This window comes from Talaromyces stipitatus, genomic scaffold (genome assembly GCF_000003125.1).
Source record: "Talaromyces stipitatus ATCC 10500 scf_1105507295523 genomic scaffold, whole genome shotgun sequence".
Classification (NCBI taxonomy): Eukaryota; Fungi; Ascomycota; class Eurotiomycetes; order Eurotiales; family Trichocomaceae; genus Talaromyces; species Talaromyces stipitatus.
Window position 1 is genome coordinate 1,705,850 of NW_002990113.1, and position 11,765 is coordinate 1,717,614.

General features: G+C 45.7%; 4 protein-coding genes across 4 annotated transcripts; 2 read left to right on the plus strand and 2 right to left on the minus strand.

Moving 5' to 3' along the window:
* Window positions 1-1,392: 1,392 nt before the first annotated feature.
* Window positions 1,393-3,294, minus strand: TSTA_065620 (homogentisate 1,2-dioxygenase (HmgA), putative). Its single transcript, XM_002340453.1, has 4 exons — window positions 3,173-3,294; window positions 2,600-3,118; window positions 1,894-2,547; window positions 1,393-1,836 (listed from the first exon to the last, which is right to left on the minus strand). Exons 1-4 carry the CDS (start codon window positions 3,238-3,240, stop codon window positions 1,701-1,703), a joined length of 1,377 nt encoding a protein of 458 aa, XP_002340494.1. The 5' UTR covers window positions 3,241-3,294; the 3' UTR covers window positions 1,393-1,700.
* Window positions 3,295-3,651: 357 nt separating this feature from the next.
* On the plus strand, window positions 3,652-5,479 carry TSTA_065630 (4-hydroxyphenylpyruvate dioxygenase, putative). Its single transcript, XM_002340454.1, has 4 exons — window positions 3,652-4,499; window positions 4,558-4,617; window positions 4,671-5,028; window positions 5,080-5,479. The coding sequence occupies exons 1-4, from the start codon at window positions 3,805-3,807 to the stop codon at window positions 5,212-5,214; spliced, it is 1,248 nt and encodes a 415-aa protein (XP_002340495.1). The 5' UTR covers window positions 3,652-3,804; the 3' UTR covers window positions 5,215-5,479.
* Window positions 5,480-6,647: 1,168 nt separating this feature from the next.
* TSTA_065640 (uncharacterized protein) lies at window positions 6,648-8,951 on the plus strand (the record flags this gene model as incomplete). Its single annotated transcript, XM_002340455.1, has 3 exons — window positions 6,648-6,713; window positions 6,785-7,208; window positions 7,259-8,951. The coding sequence occupies 3 exons, from the start codon at window positions 6,648-6,650 to the stop codon at window positions 8,842-8,844; spliced, it is 2,076 nt and encodes a 691-aa protein (XP_002340496.1). The 3' UTR covers window positions 8,845-8,951.
* Window positions 8,952-9,946: 995 nt separating this feature from the next.
* Window positions 9,947-10,655, minus strand: TSTA_065650 (uncharacterized protein; the record flags this gene model as incomplete). The annotated part of the gene is made up of 2 exons (XM_002340456.1): window positions 9,947-10,127; window positions 10,234-10,655. The coding sequence occupies 2 exons, from the start codon at window positions 10,653-10,655 to the stop codon at window positions 9,947-9,949; spliced, it is 603 nt and encodes a 200-aa protein (XP_002340497.1).
* Window positions 10,656-11,765: the final 1,110 nt, after the last annotated feature.

An 11,765-nucleotide genomic window follows, 5' to 3' on the forward strand; every position in this document is an offset into this window, starting at 1 on the left:
GCTTTTCAATTTGACCATTCAGAATGGATGAGCCAACCAGCTTTTGAGAAAACCCGATTTGGATGAAATCAAGTTAAAAGTAGTCTGGAAGATGGCCAGGAGAATGGAACACTGCGTCCCAGCTATGGTTCGATATCCCATTGAATTCATTACAGGAGGAGTGCCCCAAAAGTTGTTTATAGATGACACTAAGATATATTTATGCTAACATCTGCCTTTCAATTGAGGAGATCAATGATCTGAGTAGCACACATTTGGAGGGAAAAGCCGCCGCGGTAGAGGCTAAAGCTCGAAGTATGCTTTTTGAAGCAGACGCGAAATTTATTCGGACTTCAGCACTTCCCGTCAATGTTTCAACTTTATTTTTACGGAAATATGCTTGAGAACCAATCCAGGTTTACTTTTGTAGCTACGGACAGGGCTTGAAACCCATTACGATTTCGGAAAGTAGAAGGTAAACTCATTAAATTCATTCCTGGACAGAATAGTTCGTGTAGTTGTTCTTATTCTTGGTACTCCCCTAAATTTCCATAAGATCCTTGATAAAATGAAGTCATAACTAATAAATTAATAAATCGGTAAAGACAGTTAGGGCCGAAAAACGTTCTCATACCTGATGCGCTGCAACCCCGTCCAAAAGTCCCAATACGCAGTCCAGTGCTCTTCATGCACTGGAGAGAACCTGTATGCCAAATGGATAATCCTCAAATATTGCTAGAATACATGATCCACAAAATTGACATCTGGGCACTTATAATCCTCAGTAAAAGGGTTAAATTCGGGATATCGAACAAAGGCGATTGGGGTTGTGAGTGAACATCCTTTAGGGGAAAGGCCCTCCTCTGGATCCGTAAGAGATGTCCCACAAACTTGCGACTTCCAGACATGACAGCTGTTAGTTATATGTCCCTGGATAATGTTATTGTACGTTGTAATTGTTGTGACGGGTGCTCAACCCTTCCTTCTCTGTCTGTCACGTTAGTTTGGGTTGTGTAGTGACACTGATCAAGCTTGACTTGGCAATGAGCGAGTTTCGATATTGATTAACCTGTCAAATCCTTAGTCTTCACTGTAATGCTACCTAGGTAATCTTTGGTAGGTTCCTGATGTGGTTGTGTCACAAAGTTGTTTAAAGGGTTGATAGATAGAAGGAAAATCGTTCATGGTGCAAGTGAACTTTGATATCACCAGAGCAATGGACCTACCAGATTTTTACCTTTTGTGTCACTCTAAATATTTGAAATGCTGAAGATTTTCGTTCTCATATTGAATTTGATTGAGCGAGGGGAGCTGATTGAATGTAAACTGAGCCCTGACTGAACTGATTTCAATGCGAGTTAACCTGTAAAGATCTCACTTTCGAAGAAGTCGGTGAGAATTTGGAAGTTCTGACTTCTCTTCTATTGGTATCGAATCTAGCGGCAATCAAGATGATGAAGGATCTATAGAGAATTTATCATCAAGCAAGACCGGTCTCCATTGGTGCTGAGCTCGATAATTACGAATATGTCGAGTGAGAAGTTTTCAGATCTGCATGAAGTTGATGGTAATGACTTGACCTAGTTCCACGTGTCTAGACAACCAAGTGAAGATTCATTGCCTGCTCACATATCATATAGCATACAGAACTGTGTAGCATCAGACACAGCAAATCTAATCACTGATGGGTAGAACTAGTAGCAAGTGCTATTGGAGCCCCCTCAACCAGAAGGAATGCCTTTCTTCTCTGGATTGACAAAATGCCTCTTTAAAGGTTCCCAGCTCTCCGCGTTGTAATCCTCCTGCACCTTCTCACACGACTTGAGGCCCCATTCCGACACTCCTACCATGAAAGTACTATAAACATAATTAGTATGTAGTAGTACCATTTTAGTCCGTAATGACAAGGCCTACCTCTCAAACATAAACGCCATACTCCCCTCTCCCATCTTCTGCGGTCTCAAGTCCACACTACTAGCCTTCTCATGCGCATTCGCATCAGGACCATGCGCACTCATAATATTATGCAAACTGGCACCAGCAGGTCTGAACCCACCACCAATCTTCGCATCATAATCACCAGCAATCAACCCCATGAACTCAGACATGACATTCCGATGATACCAAGGTGGTCTAAAAGTGTTCTCGGCGACAAGCCAGCGAGGAGGGAAAATGACAAAATCTGCAATAGCTGTTCCCGGGTGATCAGATTGACCAGTTAGAACAGTGAAGATGGATGGGTCGGGGTGGTCGTAGGAGATTGAGCCGATCGTGTTGAAGCGGCCGAGATCGTATTTGAAAGGGTAGTAGTTCCCGTGCCAGGCCACGACGTCGAACGGGGTGTGGTTGAGTTTGGCGGAGAAGAGGTTGTTGTTGAATTTGCTGATGACTGTGTAGTCTGTTGGATTTCCTTCGTCGTCGTCAAAGGCTGCTACGGGAGCTTGGAAGTCTCGAGAATTGGCTAAACCGTTGGACCCAATGGGTCCTAGTTCGGGGAGCTCGAAATGTCCTTGATAAAGTTCACAGATATATCCCCTGACCGGACCAGATGGGAGCTTTACTCGATATCTAACACCAGTCAGTCAATCATTCCATATTAGAACGAATATAGAGAACGTACTTGACACCCCTCGGAATAACACAAATCTCATTCGGCCTCACAATGATCTTCCCAAACTCAGTCTGTATATCCAAAACACCATGCTGAGGCACGATTAAAAAGTCACCATCCGCCGAATAAATCGCTTCGTTACCCATATCTTTTCCGGCAGCGTACAATAATATCCCTAATCCGGACTTTGTGGTGGGATTACCAGCGGCAGCGACAAGATGTAGACCATGGACCCAATCAACTTTTTCGTCTAGGTCAAAGGGGTTCCAGCGTAATTGATTCGGGATATAATGTAATTTATTCTGACCATCGCTCTTGAAATTCAGGGAAGTATGATATGTATCCTCGGAAAGGGCCTGATAGTTTGCATGAGCCGCTGACGGTAAGATACGGTACAGCCATGTCTGTTTATTCTCGTGTCGGGGTGCAGTGAAAGCTGTGCCTGAGAGTTTTTCGGCGTAGAGACCATATGGTGGTTTTTGTGGCGAGTTTTGTGCAGTTGGTAGAGCGCCTTTTACGGCTTCAGATCTGTTATGGTCAGTATGCTGCCATATTGCACTACCGTCTGGATAGATAGCTTACTCGTGGTATGAATTGAAACCATTCAGGTAGCTGTATGGATCCGGAATGGAGAACTGAGTGATGGGCATATTGATCCCTGACGGTAGCTGGCAAAGGCTCTGGTTTCTGTTGGCAAAAAGGACAGATTCAAATAAACAGCTTTTATCAAGTCAGTAGATAGCTATCTACCCCTCATAGACATTGGATACGTCAATTTTCCCCGGATTTGAGCGCGGAAAGAACGGAACACGGAACGATCCCCGCTGATCGATGATAGCCGCTGATATCCGAATATCAACGTCGTGATTGGTCAATCTATACATTCCCGGGGAAAAGCGAACTGCCTAAAATATCCGACTGGCCTGGTTTAACCGTCTGCAATATTACTCAGAATGTGTCGATGATGTTGCACGAGCAGAGATTTTGGATATGGATGGATGTCGGCGGATAGAATGGAGTGGATATGACCATGAAATATCCGTCCGTAGCTGTCTGATATTGAGTCTGTTATTTAATAGTCGTGGTTGTGTTTTCCATAGCAGCGAGTATAAACACATCAAGCCACAGAATTGAATCATCATAGGAGGCAGAAATAACCCAAGCTCTGAGTTGACGGAGAAAGCAGATACAGCAGAGAGAAAAAAAGACACAAAATGGCTCCATCAGCCCTCTCAGATCTCCAGTCCGGAAACCTACCCACAACCCAAAACGCTCTCTCTTCCTATCGAGGGTACGACCATGTACACTGGTACGTCGGAAATGCCAAACAAGCAGCGACCTTTTACATAACCCGTATGGGGTTTGAGCGTGTTGCTTACCGCGGTCTCGAAACGGGTTCTCGCAGTGTTTGTTCTCATGTCGTGCGAAACGGCAGTATAACTTTTGTGCTCACGTCGCCTTTGCGGTCACCTTATAATACTGAGAAACTTAATAGATTGTTTCCCGGCGAAAAAGAGCGAGAGCATGTGAAGGAGATTCATGAGCATTTGGCGAAACATGGTGATGCAGTCAAGGACGTCGCGTTTGAGGTAGATTCGGTCGATGATGTTTACAATGCCGCTGTGCAGAACGGCGCGGTTGCAGTTTCGCAACCCCGAACTTTAGAAGATGAGAATGGCCAAGTGAAGGTTGCCACTATCAGGACATATGGGGACACAACGCACACTTTGATTCAACGGAGGGGCGTCGCATCGCCATATACCGGTGTCTTCTTGCCTGGATATAGGGATGAGACTGGTTCCGGCAGCAGTGATCCCATTGCAGCTTTGCTGCCAAAGGTTGATTTGAAGAGGATTGATCATTGTGTTGGAAATCAAGACTGGGATGAGATGGAAAAAGTTTGCGCATAGTATGTTCTTCTTGACCCTCTATAACCAGGACGAAAAGGTATACTGATTCCGGTGCAGCTACGAAAAAGTACTTGGATTCCATCGTTTCTGGTCAGTAGACGACAAAGATATCTGCACGTATGTTAATTTTCGTCTCCAAAATGCCTATATCAAACCTAACTGAAGAATAGAGACTACTCCGCCCTCAAATCAATCGTAATGTCCTCCCCCAACGACATCGTCAAAATGCCCATCAACGAACCCGCACACGGCAAAAAACAATCCCAAATCGAGGAATATGTCGATTTCTACGATGGAGCCGGTGTGCAACACATTGCACTACTAACGGACGACATTATCAGTGCAATCACAAACCTGAAAGCGCGAGGGGTGGAATTTATCAAAGTGCCATCGACGTATTATGATAATATGTGGGTGCGGCTTAAGAAGGCGGGAATGATGCCCAAGGAGGCTTGGGAGGATATCAAGAAACTGGATATTTTGATTGACTTTGATGAGGGTGGTTACTTATTGCAGCTCTTTACAAAGGTATGTTTACTCTACCGGGCATCGAAGGACTAATGCTAATGATGATTGTAGCATCTCATGGATCGACCAACTGTCTTTATTGAGATTATTCAGCGCAATAACTTTTCGGGGTTTGGTGCTGGTAATTTCAAGTCGCTGTTCGAAGCTATTGAGCGTGAACAGGCGTTGAGAGGAAATTTGGTCTAATCTTTTTGCTTGTTAGCATTCTCTTCTGATGTTCATGTCTACAAAGATATGTACCTACGGAGCATATGGAATACTTTCAAACTGAACATAATGACTGATTTTAAATGCCTCGTGGATTTAGCGTGGGCCAAACGTTGCATGCATCAGAAATTAGGGCTACTTAGTCTGATTCGGGGATAGCTTCAGTTCCAAGGCTGACTTCCGCCTGTGCGTTACTGGGCATTAATGCTTGATTGAGCATACAAATTGGCAGTTTGGCAGTCTTGTCTCTTTCATATCATACAATCAATTGAATAATTTACTTATTGTAGTGCTATTCGTATCGATTGTTTTCCATGCAACGTCGCTATAGATTAGGGCAATATAGCTGACACCTGGTGGAAATTGGCTCAGCAATTCATCCGGGTAGATATCCTATCATCCGCGGTTCGACTGATTGCGTCTTTTGGATGAGAAACGCCCCAAGTCATATCCTTCTCTTGGCACGGGGTCATTGTGATCTGTCTCCAAGCTTGGGAAAAGTGCTTATGCTGAAATCCAAGTGATACAACGAATGTCTAAAACAAAGTCAACAAATGAGAAAATGGACAATTGTTTCTCCTGGCGCCTAGTTCTTCTTATCTAGCACTCTCCACTAGTAAAATAGTAGCACAAGTCTACTGGGCTAGTAGGCTCACTAACTAAAATAGGCTTTCATCCAGGAACACAACAGCTCCAACCAATCATGCCCGTTCTCCCTGTCTCTTGCCGCCCTTTCTTCTGTTTCTCTTCATTCTCATCTCTTCATGATACATCACATATCCACTCGCTCTGTCGCTCTCTACGCAATACATCAAACGTCGCTCATTAATTCGTTGTCGATCGGCATACGTACATGACTGTCTCCAGTATTGACCTACGTTCCGGCCGTCGGACAACATTCTGAAACCCGCCAACCCCCTCCTGCTACATATGCCAGCGCGAAATACCACCCGAGGGAACGATACGCCCCAGTACTTGAATTGATCGTCTCTATTCATCCAAGATCTGTTCATCGTCTCAGCGCCAGCGCATTAATTAACAACAACCTATAGACTGCTTCTTATCAACCCGCAGCTGGGACGTTCGTTGAGACGGAACAAGGGGTCTCGGATAGGAGCCAACTCACTTTCTGGATCGAGTCCAAAGGCGAACCGTGGTTGATAAGCAGTAAATAACCATACAAAGAAATGTTACCGTGATAGCATTCACTCTTTACAACACAATCGCTCAAAGAAGCGCGACATATTCGCTCTTTCGCTCATTGACAACGTGGTTTGTTCGCGGCAGGCCCGAAGAACGAACCGAACCGCTGTACGTCTTTTCTTCTTCTTGGGGAAGCAAGAATACCATCATTTATTTTTCGTCACCTTCGTTTTCTGGCTGTATAGCCTTACCTGGCCGGTCCAGACAAAATGCCTTGCTGTGGAGATAGAGAGAAGATCGGTCAGATGAAGTTGGAGCAGACATGGGACTACATCGTGAGTAACTTGACGGTTTTTGAACTCGTACAATTCGGAAAAGCAATGAACTGACATTTGTTATTTGTCAGAATCTGAATGACTTCAAAAGCAGTTCATGTTTTACCGGTTTCTCTTATGCCATGGTCTGGGTTTTTGGCGCCATCTCTATCGCAGTCTACGCCGTCGATACCTTCACGGCTATCAATCTACTCGCTTTCAACAAATGGTCCAGTCAGATCAAACCCAAGATTCCTATCAACATTTCGCGATGGATCTTCGCCGGTGCTATCATAGCCTCCTTCGTGCTACTTTTCTACCGATGGTTTCGAGCAATTCGCGTCATGCGCAGTGGTGGTATTGCCGAAAGTTATCTTGATCCACTTGCTGTCCGTGTACAGAGTGTTCGAATTGGCAAACACAAAGGTTATAGGCGCTTTTTGGTATTCGCCGAATTGACGAAGAGTAAGAAGGGAGCTGATTATGTAGCTCTCTTCTCCTACTTTTCTTTTGAAGGTGAGGCTTACATTGCGTTCTGTTCGTGTCCGTGCTGACCGATATTCTAGCTTGGCTACGTATCTTACTCGCCGACGGTCCTCGACAAGTCATCAACGCCATCACCTTGTATTCTGTCATGCAATTGGACCTTATTCCTACCGGTCATAACGCAGCACCAGACGGAACCTCTCCAGTGGTGCAGTTCTTCATCAACATCAAAGCATTAGCTGAGAAGAACTACCAGCAAGCTGTGATTCTGTTTGGCATGCTGTTTACTCTTATAGTCTGGGTAGTTGCTGCTTTGAGCTTGGCTCTTTCCGTCATTCTCTACCTCCTTTTTCTGTGGCATCATATTCCTACAGCGGACGGGTCGCTTAAGCGGTACTGTCGGCGAAAGATTAACACTCGTCTGGAACGAATCGTGAGAAAGAAGACTGCTACGGCTTTGGCTAAAGGTGGAGTGCAATTGAAGGACCGGACACCAACGATGCCTTTGGCTGCGGGAGAAGAACTAAAGCCCATTGCAGTAGCACCAACGCTACCCTCTGTTGCCGAATATCCGGAGGACAAGAAACCGATCGTTACTGTTGCGCCTCTGTCTCGTCAGCCAACTCAAAGCACTTTACCTCCCTACACTTCGGAACCCGGACAGTTCGACGCGCCTCATGACGATGAATCGTTCCGCCAGCCGAAGCTACCAGACCTCTCTGATGGTGGTTGGCTTACAAAGACGAATACGCAGAATTCAGCCTATGGGGAGTCGACATCTCTCACTGGGGGCGCAGCTCCCATGGGATATAGTCCTCTCGACAATAACCATTATGCTCCACAAGACGTGCCTCCTGTGCCCCCAGGGTCTTTCAATCCTAATCAAGCAAGATCCTATACCCCATCAATTAATCGACCACCGACTGCACAGGGTAGATCTGGCCCACAGGGACCGACGCCAATGGACGGCATGGGCAGACACACACCAGGTCCCGGTTATTCTCAAACGCCACCACTTCAGGTGATGGGTCACCAGGCCCCTGGTTCCATTCGAGGCGGTCCGCCTGAGCGTTCATATTCACCTGCGACCAATCTGCCTAATAACCGACCATATCCTCCAAGAATGAATCCGCCATTTGATCGCCAACAGACTCCTCAAAACAACATGCGCGGCATGCGGCCCGAGTCGCCAGCTTACAACCCATTTGATCGGGAGCAGACCCCTCAAGCAAGCATGCGTTCAGAGTCTCCAGCTTTCAATCTACCACCTCCAGGTCGTTCGCTCACAGCGCCTGTTTCCAATTCTTCAGTAATGGAGCCAATTAGTCGCAGTTATACACAAGACGACCGCTCTGCCTCGCCTCATCCGCCAAATGAAGGCGGCTATGTAGCATTCAATCCTTTTGCATCTTCCATCAACACTCGCAGTCAGTCGCCTATCAATACAAATTCGCAGCCGATTCAGCGACCTTCCACGACGACACCGTCTCACAATAACAACTTCGATTCTCATCCGGCCATGATGCGAGCTGCAACTACGACACCTTCCAATGGGTTTGGTCGTAATCGGAATGGACCAGCTCAACCGCAACAACGGTATCCGCCCGTGCACGATGAAGAAGACGAGGAATATGACCCATTGTCATATTACGGCAGTACCCATTAAGTACTTCTCCATGGAACCTTTGATTTAGGTTCAGAGAATAGTCTCGCGGGTCGGACAATGCTACTTGATGAGTGCACATAATCTTGGATCATGTAGTAATACTTTTTTTTGCCCCATTAAACATTTTACATATGCGGACTAGACATTTATGTCTTTCTCTGTTTCATTTCATGACGATCTTTTCATGGCAAGAGCTGGAATCTTTTGCGCTGCGATGACTGGCATTGATGAAGCTCTGGACGATACCTTTTCTCTCTCTCTCTCGATCTTTTTATTCCTTTTGATATACCCGCCTTTTTGGATTTGCAGTCGTTACTTGTATAAAGCGTTTGCAGGTCGTTGTTTTTTCCTCTCTTAGATAGATTTTCTGTTAGGGGATGAATACGATGGGTCTGAATCGATACATTTTTTGGAAAAGTATCTACAGTAGAACCTGGCTATAATGAGCAGAAGGTCTCTCAGGGCCCAGGTGAGTATACCCAGAAGTGAGTTCGATTTACAGATAAAGGATACCTCCAATACAACTATTTTAGTAGTAACAAGGTATTAATGGGACATGGATGTTCTTCAGATCCATTTTAAAGTCATCCAAGTTGATATTAGTGGAAATATGCAGCGGCCTTTCTCTCGTTACAGCCAGGTTCTACTGTATTATACATAATTCAAGGTGAAACCCAAAAAGCAAAAATATCTATATACAACATGAATATCATCAACTATGTATGTACAGGTAGTGTGTAGAGCTATAGAGCGAGGCGTATCCCTGAACACCTTCTGCTTCTGCTAGCTCATGCCATTGTCTTCATCCTAAACAACATCGCCACGGGTTGATATGTACTTCCTCATCCATCTTCGAAGGAAACAAAACGGCGGACACAGACAATTCATTGTCGCGGAGCTGGCGACGGAGGAGGCGGCATGGCTATCCTGCCCTTCAACTCCTTATTCTCCCTTGTCAAATTCTTAAGGTCCTCGTTGAGACCCTCTGTTGGTAGCCTCTGTGAAGGCTCGTTCAATAATGCATTGGAAGCTAAAAGACGAGAAAACTGAGCATGAGGAAAGAGAAGAGGGAAGGGCAGGAATATGAAGCTATGCCGCGATCCTATGTCTGTGGCCTTGCCTGATGGACGTTATCATCGACAGAGAGACGCAATTGGTCGAGCTCAGTGTACAGTCCGGAGTTGACGTCGCGGAGCTCGAAGTACTGTCTGAAGTACTTGCCGGCTTTAAATGATTGCTCCGTCAAACTGAGCTGCACACGGTTGATTTGAGCTTCGACAGATCTTTCTGATCCAGAAGTGTCTTGTTTTGCATGAGGACAGCACGAGCTTGCTTGAAGATTTGAGGTGAAGACTTTGATAGCGCCCTCGAGCTTACCATTCCACATACGTAGGCTGGCACTCGAAGTCGTCCGTCATCGCGTTTTTGAGAAGCGTCTCTTCAATGACGTGCTCAAACTGTGCGAGATGTTCTGGCTTGTCCTTCCAGAATAGCTGCTGGTCGGCAATGTATAATATAGGCAATGTGATGGGCACGGTCAGCACAGGATAGTGATGCATCTCGTCAAGCTCGTGCTGATTGTTGTACCATTGCGCAAGGATTGCGGCATAGGACTGCAAATAAACACCACATCTTCCTACCAGTCCGATCAGGTCTCCCTTCAGGTCATACCCTAGCACTACTGGAATTCCAAAGTAGAATGTGATAATAGGGCCATAGCGAGGCACTCCCGATAGCTCGAACCAAAATTCAAACGTGCTGTTGAATGGCTCACTCGTGTGGCTAGAAAAAATAAGATTTGCAGTCCACATTGCCAACAGTATACAAAAAATGATCAAAACCGAGGAAGTGACTATCAACCATACTGTCTTTTCAAAGAGAAGGAAATCAAGGCATCGATCTAGAAGCGACACTCCGGCGGCGTAGATATACCGGCCAAAGCTGAAAATATCGTGGCATAAATGAGCAATCGGAAAGGCAGTAATGACGTAGGCAGATCGGATCAACCGTCCGATGGACATGTTCCAGGAAGGGAGATGATTGTGAATCATCAAGCCGCATGTGACCGACAGACCGATAGAACATCATACGAACACCATATAAATGTGGTGGAATGTGACAAGGACGGGAGCGGCATCGTCCCACTGCTCGTCCAGCCAATTCTTGAGGCGTCCGTATGCAGTTATGGTCGCCAGTAGGGAGTCACCATCTAGTAGTCACTGGCCTCTTCCATGGGCAGGGTCGAGAATGCCTTGACGGACTGGAGCATGCACCAGAAAGCGGTTGCATAGATGATATAAGCCATGACTTGTAAGGAGCAGGTCATGGGCTTTGTAAAAACGGGAGAGAAGAGGATGTCAAACATGGAGGTGGATAGTTCGTGGAAGACGAACAGGAAACCTCGATCATAGCGAAGATAGCGACTTCGCTGAGAAATGGAACGAGATGATCTAGGAAAGTCTCCATTGTGTCTGTTGTCACGACGAATACACACTCTCCCCAAGGTTGTAACGATATCAGAAATATGACGGATATGAAGATGTTATGATGAGGAGTTCGTCAGGAGAGATGATATTGGAATGTATGATGAAGTAGTATGATCAAGAAGTATAATGGATTAGTATGATGAAGAGAAAGAGTTTGATATCGTAGAGATGTCAGTGATGAAGTGAAAAATAAAAAAGAGGGAGAGGGAGAGGAAGGGAAAGAAGGGAGTATAAATAGCTGAGGTGAGCGGTGGTTACCAGTCTGTAAACGCTGCTATATCGACGGGTCTGCCCGGTTGCCACAATTCTCGACATACGCCCGTTGCCCGAATAAAAAGACATTGTCAGTTTTGCGCATCTTCATTCGTTTCATTGGTCTCCGGTGACTGTCTAGAATCGTCAGGCCTGCCAGTCGATTGGGGCGTTATTTGTCTT

Excerpts from the sequence above, each read along its gene's own strand:
- TSTA_065620 (XM_002340453.1), bottom strand. The coding sequence starts at position 3,240 with ATGCCCATCACTCAGTTCTCCATTCCGGATCCATACAGCTACCTGAAT. Across the intron at positions 3,119-3,172 it reads GGTTTCAATTCATACCACGA|ATCTGAAGCCGTAAAAGGCG; the intron begins GTAAGCTATCTA and ends TGACCATAACAG. Across the intron at positions 1,837-1,893 it reads ATGGCGTTTATGTTTGAGAG|TACTTTCATGGTAGGAGTGT; the intron begins GTAGGCCTTGTC and ends TTATGTTTATAG.
- TSTA_065630 (XM_002340454.1), top strand. The coding sequence starts at position 3,805 with ATGGCTCCATCAGCCCTCTCAGATCTCCAGTCCGGAAACCTACCCACA. Across the intron at positions 4,500-4,557 it reads ATGGAAAAAGTTTGCGCATA|CTACGAAAAAGTACTTGGAT; the intron begins GTATGTTCTTCT and ends ATTCCGGTGCAG. Across the intron at positions 4,618-4,670 it reads GACGACAAAGATATCTGCAC|AGACTACTCCGCCCTCAAAT; the intron begins GTATGTTAATTT and ends ACTGAAGAATAG.